The sequence below is a fragment of the Dendropsophus ebraccatus genome, chromosome 10 (assembly GCF_027789765.1).
Source record: "Dendropsophus ebraccatus isolate aDenEbr1 chromosome 10, aDenEbr1.pat, whole genome shotgun sequence".
NCBI classification, from domain to species: domain Eukaryota; kingdom Metazoa; phylum Chordata; class Amphibia; order Anura; family Hylidae; genus Dendropsophus; species Dendropsophus ebraccatus.
In genome coordinates this window covers 32,746,533-32,770,516 of record NC_091463.1, presented here as the reverse complement: position 1 = coordinate 32,770,516, position 23,984 = coordinate 32,746,533, and the positions used below count along the sequence as shown (strand labels likewise).

General features: G+C 45.2%; 1 protein-coding gene across 4 annotated transcripts; it reads left to right on the top strand.

The window, feature by feature from the left end:
• Positions 1 to 522: 522 nt before the first annotated feature.
• On the top strand, positions 523 to 20,005 carry HDAC8 (histone deacetylase 8). 4 transcript variants are annotated; one of them, XM_069985556.1, is made up of 11 exons: positions 523 to 656; positions 5,035 to 5,087; positions 5,436 to 5,566; positions 8,575 to 8,716; positions 9,458 to 9,570; positions 9,654 to 9,731; positions 11,426 to 11,534; positions 13,291 to 13,463; positions 15,038 to 15,132; positions 16,775 to 16,880; positions 19,759 to 20,005. In XM_069985556.1, exons 1-11 carry the CDS (start codon positions 570 to 572, stop codon positions 19,779 to 19,781), a joined length of 1,110 nt encoding a protein of 369 aa, XP_069841657.1. In that variant the 5' UTR covers positions 523 to 569; the 3' UTR covers positions 19,782 to 20,005. The 4 variants fall into 4 exon arrangements, with proteins under 4 accessions (XP_069841657.1, XP_069841658.1, XP_069841660.1 ...); XM_069985557.1 differs by lacking the exon at positions 5,035 to 5,087; XM_069985558.1 differs by lacking the exon at positions 523 to 656 and having other exon boundaries at positions 5,066 to 5,094.
• Positions 20,006 to 23,984: the final 3,979 nt, after the last annotated feature.

Here is a 23,984-nt window from a genome sequence, read left to right as displayed (position 1 = left end):
TGCTATGTGGGTAATGCACAGTGTGTGTGTGTGTGTGGGGAGGGGGGGTGCACACCAAGGGGCATTATTACTATATGTGGGTCACAACAGAGAGCATAATTACTATATGGGGAGCAGAGGGCATTATTTCTATAAAGCGGTCACAGGAGAGGACATTATTACTATATAGGGGGCACAGCAATGGTTCCTACATACAGGAGGCACAGGAGAGGACATAATTACTATACAGGGGGCACAGCAATGGAGTCTACATTCAGGGGGCAACTCACATACCTATTGACTTTACTGCAAACAGCAGAATTATCTGTGCCGTAGATGCAGCAGAAGGGAATACTCATGTTACCTGTCTATAAACTAAAGCCAGGACGCAGGTGTGAACAGAATTTGCCACCGCTGCAAACAGGGAAACCGGCACTTTGGTCTCCGTGAGGCAACGATATCTGTGCGGACGCTATACGGCGGGCCGGAATCACCGCGGAACGTTTGTGCGCGGCATTGTTATGCGGGGAAGCGTTAGGCAGGAGGACAGTGCCGGAGCTGTACACTAGAGCTGTGCGCTGCTGAGCGGCATGGAGGAGGCGCTGCGCCCGGTCTACATCTACAGCCCCGAATATGTGGAGCTGTGCGACATTATGCTCAGCAAAGTGCCGCGCCGGGTGAGAGCTGCTACCATGGTGGTCAGTGGGAGGGAGGAAGCCGCCATACACTGTAGTAGGAAGGAGAGCCATAGGGGCAGTCATACCTGGAGATCAGCAGTGTAAACAATAGATCGGTGCTCGCCAACTGCTGCACAACTCACATCATCTATGAGGGCATGATGGGGGTTATAGTTCTACACTAGGAGGAGAGCCACAGGTTGTAAAACACTGCCATACCCTGTACACTGTATATAGTGGGGCCCCAGATCCATACAGAGTCCTGTACACTGTATATAGTGGGGCCCCAGATCCATACAGTCCTGTACACCGTGTATATAGTGGGGCCCCAGATCCATACAGAGTCCTGTACACTGTATATAGTGGGGCCCCAGATCCATACAGTCCTGTACACTGTATATAGTGGGGCCCCAGATCCATACAGTCCTGTACACTGTATATAGTCGGGCCCCAGATCCATACAGAGTCCTGTACACTGTATATAGTGGGGCCCCAGATCCATACAGAGTCCTGTACACTGTGTATATAGTGGGGCCCCAGATCCATACAGAGTCCTGTACACTGTGTATATAGTGGGGCCCCAGATCCATACAGTCCTGTACACTGTATATAGTGGGGCCCCAGATCCATACAGAGTCCTGTACACTGTATATAGTGGGGCCCCAGATCCATACAGTCCTGTACACTGTATATAGTGGGGCCCCAGATCCATACAGTCCTGTACACTGTATATAGTCGGGCCCCAGATCCATACAGAGTCCTGTACACTGTATATAGTGGGGCCCCAGATCCATACAGAGTCCTGTACACTGTGTATATAGTGGGGCCCCAGATCCATACAGTCCTGTACACTGTATATATAGTGGGGCCCCAGATCCATACAGTCCTGTACACTGTGTATATAGTGGGGCCCCAGATCCATACAGAGTCCTGTACACTGTATATAGTGGGGCCCCAGATCCATACAGGGTCCTGTACACTGTATATAGTGGGGCCCCAGATCCATACAGTCCTGTACACTGTATATAGTGGGGCCCCAGATCCATACAGAGTCCTGTACACTGTATATAGTGGGGCCCCAGATCCATACAGTCCTGTACACTGTATATAGTGGGGCCCCAGATCCATACAGGGTCCTGTACACTGTATATAGTGGGGCCCCAGATCCATACAGTCCTGTACACTGTATATAGTGGGGCCCCAGATCCATACAGGGTCCTGTACACTGTATATAGTGGGGCCCCAGATCCATACAGAGTCCTGTACACTGTGTATATAGTGGGGCCCCAGATCCATACAGAGTCCTGTACACTGTATATATAGTGGGGCCCCAGATCCATACAGAGTCCTGTACACTGTATATAATGGGGCCCCAGATCCATACAGAGTCCTGTACACTGTGTATATAGTGGGGCCCCAGATCCATACAGTCCTGTACACTGTGTATATAGTGGGGCCCCAGATCCATACAGGGTCCTGTACACTGTGTATATAGTGGGGCCCCAGATCCATACAGGGTCCTGTACACTGTGTATATAGTGGGGCCCCAGATCCATACAGGGTCCTGTACACTGTATATAGTGGGGCCCCAGATCCATACAGGGTCCTGTACACTGTATATAGTGGGGCCCCAGATCCATACAGAGTCCTGTACACTGTATATAGTGAGGCCCCAGGTCCATACAGAGTCCTGTACACTGTATATATAGTGGGGCCCCAGATCCATACAGAGTCCTGTACACTGTGTATATAGTGGGGCCCCAGATCCATACAGGGTCCTGTACACTGTATATAGTGGGGCCCCAGATCCATACAGAGTCCTGTACACTGTATATAGTGAGGCCCCAGGTCCATACAGAGTCCTGTACACTGTATATATAGTGGGGCCCCAGATCCATACAGAGTCCTGTACACTGTGTATATAGTGGGGCCCCAGATCCATACAGTCCTGTACACTGTGTATATAGTGGGGCCCCAGATCCATACAGAGTCCTGTACACTGTATATATAGTGGGGCCCCAGATCCATACAGAGTCCTGTACACTGTATATATAGTGGGGCCCCAGATCCATACAGAGTCCTGTACACTGTATATAGTGGGGCCCCAGATCCATACAGTCCTGTACACTGTATATAGTGGGGCCCCAGATCCATACAGAGTCCTGTACACTGTATATATAGTGGGGCCCCAGATCCATACAGAGTCCTGTACACTGTATATAGTGGGGCCCCAGATCCATACAGAGTCCTGTACACTGTATATATAGTGGGGCCCCAGATCCATACAGAGTCCTGTACACTGTATATAGTGGGGCCCCAGATCCATACAGGGTCCTGTACACTGTATAAAGTGGGGCCCCAGATCCATACAGTCCTGTACACTGTATATAATGGGGCCCCAGATCCATACAGGGTCCTGTACACTGTATATAGTGGGGCCCCAGATCCATACAGAGTCCTGTACACTGTGTATATAGTCGAGCCCCAGATCCATACAGAGTCGTGTATATATAGCAATCCAATACAGCAGATGGCACTGCAGTTTTGCGGCGGACGGCGCTTGGTCAGTCCCTCAGAGGGTCTGACAAAGCGACGTCAGCTGCGAAACTGCGGTGACCTGAATCCCTCCTCTCCCCGCTCCTCACATGTCCGAATAAAGACGGATTTCCACGTATGATAGCCGGGTGAGTGCCATATATACTACTTTTCACTGTGTACCCATATACCCTGTACACTGTGTATATAGCAGTAGGTAGTTTTTCACTTGCATAATATAAAGCAGAAATTTTACAGCAAATCTGCATCAAACTCTTCACCTTTCCTGCTGACCTCTGCTCTGGATTTTGTTGGAGCCATGCTGTGGATTCTCTGCCCTGAAAACCATTGCATGTGGCCATATCCAATGACTTGTATTGTACATTTCAGTTTAGTCAAAGCCCCCACTTCTAGCTAATAATTCACCATCACCTTTGACCATGTTCATACAGTCAACATCTCATTCTTCCTGAGTTGGCAGCCCACTGTAATCTTATAAATCAGAAAGGTGATCTGATCCTTGATGTTTTGACTGTCCGGATCCAGAAAAAAGAGGGACCACAGATCTAGTTAAAGCGACTCTGTTCCCACAATCTGACCCCCCCCCCCCCAAACCACTTGTACTCAGATAGCTGCTTTTAATCCAAGATCTGTCCGTTCCTTTCGACAGGTGATGCAGTTATTGTCCTAAAAAACAATTTTTAAACGTGCAGCCCCGTGGCCTAGAGTGCGTGCGCGCTCTAGGATTGCACCACCCCTCTGTCCCCCCTCATTACTAGGAATGCCCACAGGCAGGATTTTTCCTATTCATCAGCTGTCTGCACACTGCGCAGGTGCCTTAAAGATCCAGCCCAAGTGCAGTGTTCACACAGGTGATGAATAGGAGAAATTGTTCTAGGGGCATTCCTAATGATGAAGAGGGTGGGGAGGAGGTATGGAGAGGTGTCGCAATCCTAGGACATGGGTACTCTAGGCCACGCCAATTTGACACAGGGCTGCAAGTTTAAAAGTTGTTTTTTTGGGACAATAACTGCATCACCTGCCGAACGGACCCCAGGACAGATCTTGGAGTAAAAGCAGCTATCTGAAGGTACAAGCGGTTTGGGGGGGTCAGATTGTGGGTACAGAGTCACTTTAAGCATTGCCCCTGGCTCCCTGTGTGCAGAATGAAAATTCTCGGGATCATCCAGGGGGTCACACCCTACCGAGCAGAAAGTGGTCCCAACAATTATACTCTACTGACCCGAATGTGATATGTGTTCTGTACTAGGTCTGTTTGCTCCCCCTGCTGCAGTCCGTGTAAAGAACATCCGGCCCCACTTGCCAAAACTAGCAGGAAAACCAGCCATATTACACTGATCACCTATATTAAAGTAATTCTTCCCAGATCCATACAGAGTGCTGTACATTATGTGTATAGTGAGGCCCCAGATCCATACATGGTCCTGTATATTATGTGTACCTATGCAGACTTGTTCATGTTGTGGTTGATGGATCATTCAGTTTGTATGGATCCTGTGCTGTTCACAAAATTTCTATGGAGATTATGTATTATGCCACATTACATTTGCTGGTCACTGCTGATGTCCATCATGTGAAGCATCCATCACTGCTGTTGTTTTCACAGTTCTCTGTCTGTGTACGGTGGAAATATCCCCACAGATGTGTGTATAGATCATCTATAGTGAAAAGTTACAGCTGAGGACTCCGCTCGCCTTCCTCTATACACTCCTTATGTCTTGCTGAACACATGTAGATGTGCAGAGCAACGAGGTGTTAGATTATATATATAATCATGGTTTGTGTGACTATAATCATGGTACCTGGTAACTTTTACTCCTAGGCCAGCATGGTGCACTCCTTGATAGAAGCTTATGGACTGCTCAGGGAAATGAGGTGAGACGTAAGTCATGTCAGTGGAGCTTCTGTATGTACAGTAAAGATATGTAAATATTTTAACCAATGATGTGCTGTGCTTTATGGTTTTTTCCCCATAAAGAATACTTATAACCACAGTTTAATATCTGTAAACTGAGCAGGGCTTCTCAAACTCTTTCAACTGGTGGCTTTAATAGTGATGCCCGAGCCTCATCTCAATGGACATCTATGCTAAATTCAAAAGCATCTATTTTTACCTTGTAGCTGTATCTGCACCTCTAACAACTCTATACACATCGCTTGTTGTCTTTAGTCCATATCCTTTGGTTTTTTGTTTTTTTTTTATCCGATTTTCGTTTTTTTAAGGGTGGTCAAGCCTAAAGTTGCTACCATGGAAGAGATGGCAGCTTTCCATACTGATGCCTACTTACAGCACCTCCGTAAGGTGAGCGAAGAGGGAGACAATGATGACCCTGAAACTGTGGAGTATGGACTAGGTGAGTAGTAGAGCCCTGGAGTGTAAGAATTGTGTTGTTGTGTGCACGCTAATAGTTGCACAATGTCATTTTCATTTATCAAAGGGATTCTCTTCAAATGGCAGTAACATCTAAAAACATTTGATCAAACCAATGGTTGACCACTGATCTATTTACCTTCCCAGATTGGGTATCCAGAACACAATGCCTATGTAGATCTTGCTTTAATAACATATTGGGTGGTGGTGCTGCCAGACATGACTCAAATTTGGATGATTCTTAGGAAACTGCTTAGAATATCTGTAAAATGATTAAAAACAAGTCTGAATACTTCTGCTGACACCTCCATCCACTGTAAGGGTATGTTCACACTGAGTAAAACAGGTGAAATTCCTTGACTGAAAGTTCCGCTGCAGAATCCCACCTGTCTCAGTGTGCCATAGCCTGTCTATGGGAGAGCGCGCGCTCCTCCACAGCCGCCGCTCTCCGCTCAAAGAAGTGACATGGAGCGTGTGCCCTCACATTCACTCACATTGGTACACTGAGCACGGCGGGATTCCATGGCGGAGAGCTCCGCCGCAGAATTCCACTGTATTTGCTCAGTGTGAACATACCCTAATACTTTTTTCTAAAAAAAAAATATTTTTTTTTATGTTTTGAAGTTTTAGGGGCACATTTATCATTTGCACACACATTTTTGCACCAGCGCACATTTCACGCACTGCGCAAATTTTTTTTTCTTGCTAATGGCTTGGTGAAAAAAATGCATTAGAGTCTGACTGAAGTACTGCCGTACAATTAGTTTTGTGCAAAACAAAAATAACACAAGATAAATCTGGCTAAAAAAGTAGCTAACATAAAACTACACTCCCACTAAGCAAAAAAATTAAAAATGGTGCAGCCAGCATAAACTGCTGAAAAATAGCGCAAACTGCTTGATAAATGCTGAACAAAACTTTATGCCCCCTGGGCAAAAACACCAGTGGCGCAAGGAGAATGATATGTGTTTCACGTGTATTTTTCAAAGAGGTTTGTCTAACCTCAAAATGTGGTGTCTTTACACTGTACAAAAAGTAGTATTCTCCATGATTCAGTGGGCGGAGTAGTCAGAGAACAACCTCTCTACAATAACTTTGGTTGGTGGCAAAGCAGTAGCCGCACAAGCAACGGTTTTGATGATTTCAAGTGCAAGTGGAAAATTGTTGTAAAATGTACTCTCTGTGTTCTCATGTGATAAATGATATTTCTATAGAGGAACACTTTCCATGGCCCTTGTGATCAAAATCAAACTCACCATCACCCTAAATACTACTTCCTCCTGACAGTCCTGTAACCTGTTCATCCTAACTGCATTCTCAAACAAAGCTTCTTTCCCTTTAGTCAGCTATTAATCATTCAACAGAATCCAATGACTTGGGTCTACAGAAACAGCCGTCAGAAAGGCCCTTTTTTCTAATATCATGTCATTTTATTGAAGCAACAATGGCACTTGCAACCCTCCTCGTACAGGCGAATTATCTGTTAAGAAAATACCTGGAGAATGGCCCTATGATACAAAGCGATTATCAGCCGTACGTGGCTGATTACCGACTGGTCTGGACGATAATCGCTTGGTGTAATAGGGCTTGTTGAGAGGTCACAAAGTCTGCTGATTGTGATCTCTCAACATGCTGAAACAAAAGGATCACCGCAACCTGCTGCACGTCGCTCCATGCAATAGGACCAGCAGCAGCAGACTGCTGTTCTCTCCTATAGCGCACCTAGATGATCTAAAGATTGCCCAGGCAGACCCCCCCCCCCCCGCAGCTTCTCCGCTGGATGCATGTGCGTGTAATAGCACAGACAGCAAGCAGGGAAACAAGGAGGAAACCAGCGCTGATCTAAAAGGTTGGCGATCGCCTCCTCCTCAACATTGGCCCGTGTCACTGTAAAGAGGGGGTGAAGCAATTAGAACTGATTAAAGCTTTTGACGCGTCAAAAGTTGTTGTTTTTTAACTAGTGACCATTCGCATTTAAAGAGTCACTGTAGTTTTTTTTTCTTTTTTGCATAAATCAATAGTCCAGGCGATTTTAAGAAACTTTATATTTGGGTTTATTAGGCAAATATGCCATTATCTGCATTTAAAAACCCTTTTCCCCCCTCCTCTTTTCCATTCACTGCAAAATATCAGGAAATTGTGACTTGTTGCATCAGACACAACCCTGTCTGTTTTATAGAGAGGGGAGGGGGAAGGAGGGACACGGAGCAGAGAACAAAGGATTACAGGCACAGAGCTGGGTGACAGCTGTACTCAGAGGTCAGAGAGGTCAGTGCTGACTGTCAGGGGAGATAGCCGGGTCATGTAGTTGTAAATTAACTCTTTGTTGTCCTGTTTTGGTGTCTCATTTCCCTCTCTCCGTTGGAGAACAATGAAGACAGTAGGGAGAGGTTCAAACTGCTTTTTCATAATAAAAACTCATTTTCGGCTAAACAACCCAATTACAAAGATTCTTAAAATCACCTGTACTATTGATGCGCTATGTGGTGTGTGGTGCGCTATACATACCTGTCACGTGCCGACCCCCTTCCCTGATCTTCACAGTTATGCTCAGCCAATCGCGGCTGAGCATCTGTGAAGCGGCAGAGGGTGGCCGGCACTCAGGACGATCGGAGAGCTTCGGCCGTCCAAGATGACAGGCGCGACACGGATCAGGTAATGTATAATGCACCAACACTTCCGTGTACACGTGCGGGGGTGGGGGGACACAGGGAAGGGGGCGATTCACAGACATACAGCAACATACATTACAAAGTTGTATAACTTTGTATTGTGTGTTATTCTGTGAATAATTTCTTAGCGCCGCACTACCCCTTTAAGCCATTTTAGTATAAAAATTTTGTAGGGCCAGAAAATCCCTTTTAAAGGAAATTTCTAGTAGCCGTTTAGGCATCTTTCTAGTAGCTGTTTAGGCATCTTTTCATTCATTTTTATGTACTATTGTAAAACACAGCCCTAATAACTTCTGGTTTTGTTAATGTAACTTTTCAGGCTATGACTGTCCCATCACTGAAGGGATCTATGACTATGCTGCCGCTGTAGGAGGCGCCACACTCACTGCAGCTGAACACCTAATGGAAGGCAAAGCCCGCATTGCCATTAACTGGCCAGGTGGTTGGCATCATGCTAAGAAGTAGGCATTGTGGGAGCCCTGGGTAAATTCAACTGGAATAAGTCTATAGTAACTGAAATGATGTATCAATCTAGAGATTCTGTTAGTAGTCAAAACTTGTATTCTCCTCCATGACATCTTTATGTGGCTGTTAGTAGACAAAACTACTGACAGCCACATCAAGACGCCAGGGAGGGGACTAGAAGCAAACCGTAGGTCTCGCTCACACAGCTTTCACAAGAGAGGAAACTGCTATTTATTTTTCAGCTGCTGCAAATGTCCTTGAGGTGGGGTCTTGTGCCATGCATAGAGCTAACTTCATAAGCAGCTTTTGCAGCCCCTCCCCTTCTCCAACATGTTGATGACTCTAATGGTCTTCAGATTGGACATTCCAGCTATCAGTCATAACTAAAAAGAGAGGCCCGAAAAGCTGGTAATACAGTGTTCTCTGTACAAAGAACAAGACCCCACCTGGACCCTTGCAGCAACTGAAAGAATAAATAACTTTTTCTTAATCCTGTATGATATGCTTCCACCCCTTCCCCAGTGTCATTATGAGCCTGTAGAGGTTTTTGTTGCCTCTAAACTACCGACAGATTCCCTTTCGAGTTTGTCCGTGGGGCTAAATTTGGTTTCACTGCCGTTTATTTGTATTGATGCAAGGAGCAATGAGCGCTTTGTCATATGTTTCCTTTTTGGGATGAGACACACTTTTTTTAGCCGAACCTTTTCAGCTTTTCCATCTGTGCCTTCTTTTCATAGAGATGAAGCCTCTGGATTTTGTTACCTGAATGATGCCGTTTTAGGCATTTTGAAACTGCGGCAAAAATATGACAGGGTGCTGTATATCGATCTGGATCTGCATCATGGAGATGGTAAGACGTAAAGCAGCTCTTTTAGTGGTGCTAAACCTTCATCACATTCATAGACCCATTAACCCTTTGTTTTTCTGTTTCAGGAGTCGAAGATGCTTTTAGTTTTACATCTAAGGTTATGACTGTTTCTTTACATAAGTTTTCTCCTGGCTTCTTTCCAGGTATGTCATTGATTCATCTTCTTTATTTATTGTTGTCTTATTTTCTGTGCATGATCCAAATCCACTTTCGTCCATCTGGCCGTCAGCTATGAAGCCTGAACCATCACTACCGACGTCATGCTCCCACTGCCCCAGTCCAGGGCTTTAAAGGAGAATTCCGGGCAAGGTTTTTTGTTTTTGTTTTGTTTTTTACAAAGTGCCACGGACATCAGGGCGACTCCAGCCCTGATGCCCGTATACCGCAGCTCTGGTCTCTGGATGCTTCCTGGTTAGGGAGAGGACCTGGGGCATGACGTTCCAGTCCTGCTCGGCCGCTAATTGGCTGAACTGGCCTGGAACATCAAGTCCCAGGCCTCTCTCTAACCAGGAAGTGCCTAGGGGACCGGAGCTGCGGTATACGGGCATTAGAGCTGGAGCCAAGTGCATGTTATTTCTTTCAACCTCCCTGGCTCTTTGGCAAAAAAGCCCCCTGCCCGGAATTTTCCTTAAAGGCCCCTTTACACAGAACAGTTATCAACCTTACTTGGCCGATTACCGACCGTTCAGACCAGTAATTGTTTCATGTAATAGTGCATGTTGAAAGACTACAATCAGCCGACACGCACAATGTTCGTTGATTGTGGTATTTCAACATGCTGCAAAATCCTGATCATGTCCGCTACAGTTTGCTGCTCATCGCCCTGCGCAATAGGAGCGGCGGCAGCAGACCGCTTCTATGACTTTAATGGGCAGCCTGAACAATCTAAGGATGTTTCAGGCAGCCCCTCCCTGCTCTCTGTTTTTGCTTTTAATAGCACAAGCAGTGAGGGTGGAAGGAGAGGGAAGTGAGCGCTGTGTGGACATGACGGCACTTCCTTCCCCCTTATTATCATGCCGTGTAATACGGCCTTTACATGATTCTGTAGTGAGTGAGGACACACTTGATGGCCTGCCACCTTGTGGCTGAGCTGTTGTTACTCATAGATGCTCCCACTTCACCATAATAAAACTTACATTTGACCAGGGCAGGTTCAGAAGAAATGGCAGCAGACGTGACATCCCATGGCAGTGCTACATTTAATGTCACCAAGCTCCTCAGTACGACCGATACTGCTCCCAATGTTAATCCATGGAGATTGCATCTGTTTGCAGTGGCTGTGGCTAAAACACCTGACCTGTCAGTACTAATAATATTACAAGGTTCAATGTATTGCTTTTTCACTGTTTGTGATTAACATTGAAAAAAAACCCCGTATGAACAGAATCTCTACAGTAAATGTGCTATATTAGTCTATAAATGAGATGCAATAAACTCTCCACAGCAGAGTCTCTGATTCAAGACGAGAGTCCAGATTTCTGCTTTATCTTCCTAAGCAGGATTTCACTCTCTGACATTCAGCCCAGAGATCCTGAAATCCTGTGAAGTTCCAGCAGATAGCAGTCAGGGATTCGGATGTCTGGGAACAGAGCAGCCTTTCAATCTTCTTTCACGAGAAATCACTTTGTTTCTGCTTCAACACTGGATGCTATTATTGGCTTTCTGTGTGCCCCGCAGTGGGTGCCTGGCATGTATTGTCCTGTGTCGTGCTATGTCTCAGTAGGTTTTCCACCTAAATATCTTCTAGCCAGTGCCACATATATTGTTGTTAAACTGAACACTGGCCGGGAACAGGGATGTAAAATTCCAGTCTATAATTCCATGTATTCTCTTCTAGGGACAGGGGATGTCAGTGACATTGGCCTAGGAAAGGGACGCTACTATAGTGTAAATGTCCCCTTACAGGACGGAATCACAGATGACAAATATTATCAAGTCTGTGAAGGGTAAGAAATTTCTGTTGATTAACACACACACACACACACACACATAAATATATATATACATACACATACCCTAGATGCAGACATGGGAATGATGCCTGCCTCCCCTTAGTCTACTTATTTTTCTATATTCATAGTGGCTTTCCCACAAAGGACATTTATGACCTTTGTCACATAAGTGGTGGGTGCCCCACTGGTTCAGACCCACACAGACACATTTGTGGATAGGTACTTTGTGGGTAACCCCCTTTAAAGTGAATGTACCACTAGGTGCCGGTCTGTTCTTGTGCATCGGCCGGGCATGAAGCACTGGGGACAGGTTTGCCGCCCCCCAGTGTGACGGATCTCCCCTCCTGTCTTTGACATGGTTCCATTGATTCTAATGGAGCCGCATCAGAGGGGAGGGCACATCGTCACACTGGGGGTTGGCGGGCCAGCCCCCAGTGCTTCATGCTGGGCCAGTGCTCAGGAATATACTAGCGCAGTGCGCCTGAACCCGGCAGTGGTATAAAAAAGGACCACAGCACCGTCATGTTGGTCTGTTCATGTAAAAAAAAACAAAGCAATGTACCTAGTGGTACATTTGCTTTAAGTTCCTTAACCATAATAGCAAGACCATCAATTAAACCAGCTGTTTAAGTGGAGGTGAGTGGATGGTCTTTTGTACCTTAGAATTCATATTGGCTTGTGAATAAACTTCCCCCCTTAATGTACAATGTTAGTCCTTTTACACGGTCTGGTTGTGGGCAGGCAGCCTATGTTAAAGTGACGGCTATCAGTCCTTATCATTCATCAGCTGATCGCTTTTTTGTGTGGCCATTTAAATCAACCAACCGCACATTTTCCTGTATAAAGTAGAATGTGCGGCTTACCATATGACGTCAGTAGGCTAAGTGGACGATACATCGATGGATTGAGCCCTGGGAAGGCTCCCCGAGCTAACACCGATCTTGTGTATGGTGCTGCATCGGTCCTCGTAAAAGAGCCCTTAGTAGTCATTTCAGTCACTTAGAAATAAAACACAAAAACACAGAAAAATGCAACAGCTCACCGCAATGGCAGGATACAAACCCACTACAGACATGAAAATAGTTAAAAGCAGCCCCCCCAACTGCTAAAAAAACTTCCACAAAAATAATGAGGCTCTTGGTTAAACTGCCCCACTATGTTATGGTGGCCTCATAACGAGACAGTCCGACACTATACTAAGGCCTCTCCGTGGCATGAAATACGCCTATACTCTGGGCATGCAAGATCTGTCTTAGGGCCCTATTCCACCGGACAATTATCATCGTTCGGTCGTTAGCAGTAGATACGAACGCAATAGCGAAGAAATGGCGAAGAAAAAACGATCGCAAATACGATCATAAGTAACGATTATTGTCCCATGGAAATAAGTGAACGTTTTCAGGTCTTTGGCAACAGCGGTTGTTTGAGATCGTTAACAATTATGCGAACGATAATTGTCGGGTGGAACAGGGCCCTTATACCGGCACAAGTAATTACACCACCTGGGTGGGATGGGTGGAGTGCACGACCAAGAAGAGGCAGCCACTCCCCCATCTGGAACACAGAAAAAAAAAAAAAAAGACAAGTTTGGTCAGCTCTCCTAGAACACCCTTCACACTAGGCAGGAGCACGTTGCTATGGCTGAAGTTGCAAACACAGAAAAATGCAACAGCTCACCGCAATGGCAAGATAAAAAGGATGCATCATTTTTTTAATTGCTTTCTTGCATGACATGTCCTCTCTGTTACAGAGTCCTGAAGGAAATATTTACAACATTTAACCCAGAAGCTGTTGTCCTGCAGTTAGGGGCCGATACCATTGCTGGAGACCCCATGTGTTCATTTAACATGACACCGGAGGGCATTGGGAAGTGCTTGAAGTACATCTTACAGTGGCAGCTGCCCACTCTCATCCTAGGAGGAGGTGAAGACATTATATTCTTATACCGTCACTACCAGCATCCCACTATAGTTTATTTGTCTACACTCAGCAATTTCCCCCTACCTCTCTCTCTCTTTGTGTGTGTGAGCCACCTGAAATAAAATGAGTATTTCCATGTTTGGATCTCTTGTTACACTCCAGGAGATCACTTTGTTGGAGCTCTGGGAGATGAAACACTTGACAACGCTGTGACTGAGCAGGTCCCATGCTCTTGTATAGCAGAGGGTTGGCCATCTGGCCATTAAAATTCTTAACATAATCACTGGACTGTGCTAAGATCTAGGATGGGGTTTGCAGACTTGTTCAACCATCCTATCATGGTAATACTTAAAAAAATAAAACACTAATAGAAACTAAATTTAAAGCCAACATCTGATTGCACATACAGTTTTTTCTTTTTATAAATGTATTTCGATTTTTAACCTTTTTTGCGGAAAGTGTGAACTAGGACCGATTCACTTCACACTTGAACCAGACATTTATGACATATGTCAGGGTACTGGCAAAAAAGATATGCTGGTGGCCCATTAAAGGTAAACAGGAAATTAGGTAAAAAAAGAAAGCTTCAGATATATGTAGCATTGCTTACATATTTCTTACAGTTCTTAAAATTCTCAAAAATCTATTACTTTTCTGGGGGTGTATAATCCTTTCCCCTACCATATCCTCTCACCAATTCCTGATTGAGCATTTGCCCAGTACTACAGTTCCCCAAGTGTTGTTTTCCCTCAGCTCTTCATCACAGTCCTCCCACCCTGTATACTCCCCTCCCACAGCACTCCTACCAGTTCCCTCCCAGAGCTGTTGCAGAATATTTCAGTACATATCAGACTGTTGCAGCACCTCTGGCATTCATTGCCTGGCAGCTTCTCTGCATGTGGCATTATTTATTACAAGGCAGCATGCTGTAAATACATCTCATTTTTCCCTAAATGTCCCAATAAAGATATATATGTATATGTGACAGGGATGATACTGTAGGTTGCAGGGTCTGGTCAGATGTTGGGCCTAGAGCTCAGAGACAAATTCCAGCCAAGTCTCCTGAGACAGCAGGATATGATGTGATGTCTCGGGAGGAAGAGAATTGCTGGGGAGCTGCTGAGGCAACACTACTTTGGAAATTAAAGGACTACACAACTTCCTGTCAGGGGTAATTCATGTTAAAACACGCTAAAGTCAGTGCTATTAGTAATTATTATATAAGTTATATATCTTAGGTTGATAGTTTTGTTTAAATATCATTTTACCAGAATACCACCTTTAACTTCAGTGAGCCATAGGTTCACTATTACTGACTACATTCATGCAGGACCCAAAAGTGTGGTTGTCATCAGTGTACTTTGGGGAAATGTAGTCACTAGCAAACTAAGTTTTGTCCATTAAAGTCAATGGGTCCACCCAGACTACGCTGCAGTATATGTTTTTTTGCCAATATACCGGTATACTGATGTAAATGGGACCGTATTCGACCTATCTGATCAAATTATTTCCCCTGCTATTTAGTACATAAAACCTCAGTGCTTCCACCTACTATACAAGTATTTTTTTCATTTTAGGGGGATACCATCTTCCTAATACCGCTCGCTGCTGGACGTACTTGACTGCTGTAATCCTAGGCCGGACCTTATCTTCTGAAATCCCAGACCATGAGGTACACAATATTCCTGGGCCACTTTTCAAGTTTTTTTTTTTTAAGAGGGTAGAGACCTGAATGATACACATTTACTCTTGAATCACTTTAGCCCTTCTAAGCTTGTGAATGCTTGTTTTGTTAGAAGACACTATAAAACAAAGACTCCTCTGTACGTGACTTACATACAGACTCCTTGTTCTCCTGGCCTGGTCGTCTACCTCTTCATCATATCTGCTGGCTGCCCTCCTTGCATTTTACTTTTTTTTTTTTCACAAAGTCCGTCTTAAGCTAATATAACTTTGGATTCTTTCATAATTGCAAACTGGTATTAGTTTCACCTGCTGAGTTGGAAGAGGCTTGTGCAAATATCTCGTTTACAGCTAATTGAGGACACAATGAACGGAAAAGAACAATGGGTGAATACAACCATAATTAAAGGCAATATACTGAGCTTGTGTAACATATGGTGCCAAGAAATATAATAGATCATTCCAGCAAGCCACAATATCCACTCATACTTAATATAATACATACATGTTGATGTAATCTAGCTAGGATAAGTCTATGAGAAGGGAGGAAGGAAGAAGGACATAGCAGCTTATAGCGCTACGTCAGAAGTTTTCATAGGGTCCAATTACTGACCCCCGCACTGATCACTAAAACAAATAAGTTTAGAGAATCGTGAGCAGTGTAATGGTTCATCTACAAACCATAGAAAGGCTTTCTTTAAATCCATGAACCGCTTGCATCAATCTTTATGCACAATGCTCAGCTGAGTACTGCTGCCAGTTCTTAGCATTCAGTGGCGGTCTTAACATTCAAACCGCCTCAGATGAAAGCTTTGACATGTCAGTATTATGTATCTGAAATTTTTTAAATGATTTGTTTGGAAAAGTAGTATTTTTGAAGCAGTACTGCCATTTCAAGGTAACTTGTGACTACAGATGAGCGAACCGGGTACGGGTCCATCCGAACCCGAACGTTCGGTATTTGATTAGCTGGGGCTGCTGAAGTTGGATAAAGGTTGTCTGGAAAACATGGATACAGCCAATGACTATATCCATGATTTCCACATAGCCTTAGGGCTTTATCCAACTTCAGCAGCCACCGCTAACCAAATGCCGAAAGCTCGGGTTCGGATTGACTCGAGTATGCTCGAGGTTCACTCATCTTTACTTGTGACACATTCTCAGACACGTCAATAGGTACCACATTGGTTCTCACTCTGTAGATGAGCTGCAAGGAGATCCTACTCGTTCACTCCATAGACTCTAGTAGAGTAAACAAGATTTTATTTTATTAACAGCTAGGGAGTGTGAAGCACATTGTCATGCACTCCTCTCAGCTGTATCTCAGGATTGCAGTGGATCTCCAGAGTGAGACCCGTTGCGATCAGTAACACTTGGTTGAGGATGTGTTACCCGAAGACGTTGTCCCAATATCTTCATGGCTTTCATAGCACAGTCAACTTCCAGGTAGGACATGGTACTATATAGTGTCTCCCTATGTCCCATTGAAGTAAGTGGAGCTTAATTTCAAACCACACCTGAACTGGAGACAAGAGTGGGGCAAAAGTGGCCATGTTTTTTTAGCGCTGATAACCCCTTTAATAATGCTAAGATGAGAGGCAGCAGTATACCTGAGAAGATTTTTCTTTTAGTTCTTCACAGAGTATGGGCCAGATTACGTACTGGAGATCACACCAAGCTGTCGGCCTGACCGAAATGATGCTCAAAGAGTGCAAGAGATTTTGGCATCGATCAAAGGTAAGCGCTGGGGAAAACTGATCTATAATGCTATTAGTCTGTACTTTTCATTTGCTTTAGCTTTTATAAATCTTCTCTTTATATCTAATAGTTTTATGTTCAACCATTTTATAATATACTTTGTATCCATTCTTAATAGCATTTAAGATAACTGTTTGCTGTTATTTGTAGAAGTACCTCCACCACTAAGTTCCCGAAAGCGAGAATTTGTCTGATTGTTTCACTGTCTCATTTAGAGCACTCTGGCTTGTTTTTGCACAGGTTTCATACACCTGTGATCACCTGACAATGAATATTCCCATACAATGAAAGCAAGCAGAGTAAAGTGAACCTATCACCAAGTCAGTGCTATCAATAAATTACAAGTTAGGCTAGGTTCACATCACGATTTTGCAATCCATCTCACTGTATCTGATTTGAAAAACTTACAGAAAAATGTGATCAACCACGTTATTGTGTACATTACAAAATTTAAAAAGGATCCGTTTTTATATATATATATATATATATATATATATATATATATATAATGTAAGTCAATGGAAAACTGTTCAAAAGGTTTGGCACACAAAAGTATCCTTTTTTTTCCATAGAATGGATACATTAAAGAGTAGCGAAATCGTGATGTGAACCTAGCCTTATACTGAATCTTTTGCTATAAAGATATATACAGTGCTGGCCAAAAGTATTGGCACCCCTGCAAATCTGTCTGATAATACTCAATTTCTTCCAGAAAAGGATTGCAATCACAAATGCTTTGGTAATAATCTCTTCATTTAATTTGTCTTCAATGGAAACCCACAAAAAGAATTGTCAAAAAGCCAAGTTGGATATAATTCCACACCAAAAGTGGACAAAAGTATTGGCACCCTTAGAAAAATCATGTGATGTTTCTCTAATTTGTGTAATTAACAGCACCTGTTACTTACCTGTGGCACATAACAGGTGGTGGCAATAACTAAATCACATTTGCAGCCAGTTGAAATGGATTAAAGGTGACTCAACCTCTGTCCTGTGTCCTTGTGTGTACCACATTGAGCACGGAGAAAAGAAAGAAGACCAAAGAACTGTCTGAGGATTTGAGACAGAAAATTGTGAGGAAGCATGATCAATCTCAAGGCTACAAGTCCATATCCAAAGACCTGAGTGTTCCTGAGTCTACCGTGCACAGTGTCATCAAGAAGTTTTCAGCCCATGGCACTGTTGCTAACCTCAATTTTTCTTTTCCGTCCACATCTAGATGTGGATGGAAAAGAAAAATTGATGAGAGATTTCAACGAAAGATTGTGTGGATGGTGGCTAAAGAACCTTGACTAACATCCAAACAAGTTCTATCTGCCCTACAGTCCGAGGGTACAACAGTGTCAACCCGTGCTATCCTTAGCCGTCTGAATGAAAAGGGACTCTATGGTAGGATACCCAAGAAGACCCCACTTCTCACTCAGAGACATAAAAAAGCCAGGCTGGAGTTTGCCAAAACTTACCTGAGAAAGACAAAAATTTCTTGGTAGAATGTTCTCTGGTCAGATGAGACAAAAGTAGAGCTTTTTGGGAAAAGGCATCAACATAGAGTTTACAGGAAAAGAAAAGGCCTTCAAAGAAAAGAACACGGTCCCTACAGTAAAACATGGCGGAGGTTCCCTGATGTTTTGGGGTTGCTTTGCTGCCTCTGGCACTGGACTTCCTGGACCGTGTGCATGGCATTATGAAGTCTGAAGACTAACAACAAATTTAGCAGCATAATGTAGGACCCAGTGTGAGAAAGCTGGGTCTGCCTCAGAGGTCATGGGTCTTCCAGTAGGACAATGACCCAAAACACACTTCAAAAAGCACTAGGAAATGGTTTGAGAGAAAGCACTGGAGACAAGTGGTCAGCAATGAGTCCAGACCTGAATCCCATAGAACACCTGTGGAGAGATCTCAAAAGGGCAGTTTGGAGAAGTCACCCTTCAAATCACAGGGACCGCGAGCAATTTGCCAAAGAAAAATTGTCTAAAATTCCAGCAGAGCATTGTAAGAAACTCATTGATGGTTACCGGAAGCGGTTGTTCCCAGTTATTTTGTCTAAAGGTTGTGCCACCAAGTATTAGGCTGCCAATACTTTTGTCCACGCCATTTTTGTGTAAAATGATTAATGTTTTGACTTTTTTTCATTCTCTTTTGTGTTTTTTCATTGCAAGCAAAATGAAGAAATTATTACCAAAGCAATTTGTAATTGCAATCTTTTTCTGGAGGAAATTGAGTATTATCTGACAGAATTGCAGGGGTGCCAATACTTTTGGCCAGCACTGTATAAATCTACAAAGCTCCTTCTGCTTTATAACAGAATTTCAATAGCTTAGGTAGCATTTTCATGGTGTCGGGTTCCTTTTAAAAGTTACAAGGAAATTGGTAAAGATTATTTTTTTTAACCAGAAATTTTTCATTATAAAACAAATAATCTTTATTTCTTGAAACTATTAATTCCCTGTGGGTCAGCTTAAAGGGAACCTGTCAACACCCCCCACCCCCCGCCGGGTCCCGCTTCTGGATCTGGTCGGGTCATGGAGATCTCAGCCGCTGCAGCCCGGCGCGCGTGCTGAGAGATGAGTCCAACGCTCATAGAGAATGACTGAGAGTCCAGCGCTCCGTCATTCTCTATGAGTGTTGGACTCATCTGTCAGCGCGCCGCGCCAGGCTGCAGCGGCTGAGATCTCCATGACCCGACCGGATCCAGAAACGGGATCAGGTGAGTATAGGGGGCTGTAGCTGGGGGTCGGGAGCCTGTCACCCCGGCACGGGGGGTGACAGGTTCCCTTTAAGCATTTGTAGATATCCCATTTGAGGAACAACATAAATATTCCAAATGTCACTTCTCTTTTTTTTTGTTCCTTTTCAGATAACCTGAAGCGTATGGTTTGAATTGTCCCTGACGGATTTATTTCCTCTTGCCCAATTGCTGTCTGTGGTACAATTCCATGTACAGGGTGCAGAACTGACAGGTGCACCATAACCACACTGTTACAGGATTGTGCCGTCGCCACATCTGCAGATTGATGCCTACAATAGATATATATATAGGTTTTTTACGTGCATTCTTTTAAGGAATTTTTGTATTGTGAATATTAAACATTGTTTACAAAATATTTGCATGTTTTCATCTTTATTATTTTTTTGTGTCTAGTCTGCTGTTAAAGCTGTGTTCCAGAGGGGCTTTTTTTTTTTTTAGTGCTTTAAAAATGATTTAAAAAAGCATACTCACCTGCCCTTATCCCTGAGAGCTGCTGTTCTAACTGCGACCAGTCCTCAGTGCTCCTCGCTTCCTGTGTGTCCACACTGTAGAATATACCCACTGAGCCACTCCCCAGTTGGGGAGCGGGCAACTGGGTGTCATCAGAACGTCAGCTGCAAACTATCAGGGCAGGTGAGTACGCTGCTGGTTAATTTTTATTTTTTTAAATATAAATTTAAGTGTTAAACTAGACTTAGAAGTGTCTGTATGAAAAAGGGAGGAAGATGTACAAAGCAGCTAAAAGTGGAGAGTAGGGAGAGCATTTATAGAGGGCAGCTCATACAGGCTTTAACTAGGGAGAAAAACGCACAAAAGCTTTAAGGGGAGAATCACATGGGCCCTGGGGCAAAAGGTAAATTTTACTTTGTCACACCAATGTGATGTTACACAGCAGACGACACAGGAGAACACAGCACTGATCAGATGCAGCATACATAGCATTCCTCCAAGAAATGTATAAATACATTCACAGCTGCATGGGGCACATAAAAGAGTCATTAAAAATGTTGGGAATTGTATTAGGCTACACTATTTCATGCACATACACACTAGAATTGCACAGAATATCTAGCTAGGGGAAAGCGAAATGTGTGTTTATAATTAATAGAAGCTTTTGGAGCCACAGATTAACCCATATTATCATCTAGGCACTGCTTTATTTCTGGCACATTAAGGATGCCAGCTAGCTAGCGCTTCCATTTCGGCATTGATGTTATATGGGCACAGCTAAGGCTCTGTTCACTCTGTGTTGTGGTTTTTTATTACGGCAGTGCCAGACCTGTCAAACAACAACAAACGCCAACAACACTCTTACTAACCTATACTGAGATTTGTCATGATGTCTATCACTTTGACTGCAATGGTAGTGCGAGCATAGTGTCTGGAATCAGTACCAGATAGAGACGTTCCCACATACTATCACAAATCAGACAAGCTGCACGGTATCCATTGTACTATACCATACCACTTATACAGTAGGGCTTGACCAAGAATATACAGATAATTCCTCAACGACAGTCACACAGGCACTGCTTAAATCTGGTGGGCAAACAGAGGTTGAGTTGAGGAGTGGATTCGCTCACTGACTGACTGCCAGTGAGTAAGCCAGGACACACCGGGGGAGCCTACTGTTCATCTCTACGCAGAACGTAATCATTGTTTATTATAGGTCACAGGCCCCACAACCTGGTGAGCATTAGGACCTTGCCACCAGGAATCTGCCTAGTAGGGTAGATTGTCAGTCTAGGCCAGGGGTCTCAAACTCGCGGCCCGCGGGCTAACTGTGGCCCTCGGGACACTAGTTTGCGGCCCCCACCTCACCCAGTGTCCCGCATTATATGTGGCTCAACCCAGTGACGTCTCTAGGCATTAAGATTCGGGGCCAGTTCCCCGGACAGGAAAGTCACTGCCCCGAATCTTTTGCCTACCGACGTCAAACTATAGGAGGCAGTGCCGACACCAGGCAGCGATCGCCCCCAGAACATCCCCCCCTGCCCCGGCACTCACTGCGTCAGCACTGCCTTCTCTCCCCTGAGGCCGGATCCCACGGACGTACAGCATGCTGAGGACACGCTGCTCAGTGACGTCATCCGGCCCCTCATTCATTGGATGGACGGCCGTGGCGGCTCCACGCTCCCGCAGCGCTTCTCTTCTGCCTCTAGTCTACACGGGCTGGAATGACGTCACCCGGCAGTTGTGCCCCACGACCGGTGATAGCGGATCCAAGCTGGTGAGTATTCTATTGTAACCCAGGGGATGGCGGCCGGGGGGTGGGAAGGCTGGGGGGTTGGCAGTGTGTGTGTGTGTGGGGATGGTGGCCAGGTGGGGTAGTGTGTGTAGGGGGGGAGTAAGGTGAGATAGTGTGCTTAGGGGGGTCACGTGAGGTAGTGTGTGGGGGGGTCAGGTGGGATAGTGTGGGCACTATATGGGGGCATTGGCTACTATGTGGGCACTATATGGGGGCATTGGCTACTATGTGGGCACTATATGGGGGCATTGAATACTATGTGGGCACTATATGAGAGCATTGGCTACTATGTGGGCACTATATTAAGGCATTGGATACTATGTGGGGCATATATGGGCGCATTGGCTACTATGTGGGCACTATATGGGGGCATTGGATACTATGTGGGCACTATATGGGGACATTGGATACTATGTGGGCACTATATGGGGGCATTAGATACTATGGGGGCATTGGATACTATGTGGGCACTATATGGGGGCATTAGATACTATGTGGGCACTATATGGAGGCATTGGATACTATGTGGGCACTATATGGGGGCATAAGATACTATGTGGGCACTATATGGAGGCATTTAATACTATGTGGGGCATTTATGGGCGAATTGGCTACTATGTGGGCACTATATGGGGGCATTGGATACTATTTGGGCACTATATGGGGGCATTGGATACTATGTGGGCACTATATGGGGGCATTGGCTACTATGAGGGGCACTATATGGGGGCATTGGCTACTATGTGGGACACTATATGGGAGGATTGGTTACTATGTGGGGCACTATATGGGGAGATTGGCTACTATGTTGGTGTTAGGGCCACGGCGGCGTCCCGTGCTCCGGACCGCCGCTGCACCCTCTCTCCCACTTCTGCAGCAGCCGGTGTCCATATGCAGGGACCCGGCGCTGCTGTTGCTTCGGCCCCGGGGGGCGCCTCACCTCACCGCGCTCCTGCCCGTCGCTGTGCCGGCCGGAGCGCGCGTCCCCGCCTCCTAGGGCGCGCGCGCCGGCTGTCTCAGGTTTAAAGAGGCAGTGCGCTCCTAATTGGCTTGAATGTTAATCACTCCCCTATAAGTTCCAGCCCTGCCCCCTTCCAGGTGTTGGAGCCTCTACATGCTTCCCATAGCGTTTGACCCAGCTCCCTGTTGTTCCTGATTCCTGTCCGCTACCTGGTCCCTAGTCCTTGTTCCTGATTCCTGTCCGCTACCTGGTCCCTAGTCCTCGTTCCTGGTTCCTGCTCCTCTGTTACCCCATTGCTCCTGTGATGCAGCTTGTCTCCTGCGGTTACGCCTACAGACCTCTGCCAGCACCATCTCCTGCCTACTGCTCCTGCCTCGCCTCGCCTGCTGTCACTAGCAACCAAACCAGGGGTAGCGACCTGGGGGTCACCTGCCGCAGCAAGCCCATCCCGCCTTGCGGCGGGCTGTGGTGAAAACCAGCGGCCCCTTAGACTCCACTCCCTGGTGCGGTTTTGTGCCATCGCTAGTGTCGGCCCAGTGGATCCACTACTCCAGGCGTTACAGTGGGGCACTATATGGGGGCATTGGCTACTATGTGGGGCACTATATGGGGGGATTGGATACTATGTGGGGCACTATATGGGGGGATTGGATACTATATAGGACACTATAATTGGGATTGGATACTATATGGGGTACTATTCAGTCAGCAGCATGTGGTGACTGTAGGGGAGTGGATATGGAGGGTTGCTATCTTGTTTTTCTTGTGGAAACCCTGATGCGGCCCAGCCTCACCCAGACTCTACCTCCATCGGCCCCCGGGTAAATTGAGTTTGAGACCCCTGGTCTAGGCTCTACATGGATGTACAGATTATCTGCCAAAGATTTAAAGCCAAAGCCAGGAATGGATTTGAAAAAATCTCATTCTTTCCTTTATGACCTCATCTCTGTTTATAGTCTGTTTCTGGCTTTGGCTTCAAATCTTTGGCAGATATTTTGTCAGATAATCTTCCTGTGTAAATGGACCCTTATGCTGGGTTTACACGGAGCGATTATTGGGCGAATTTTCGCGATAACGATCGAATTTGAACGATAATCGTACGTGTACACGCGGCGAACGATCGAA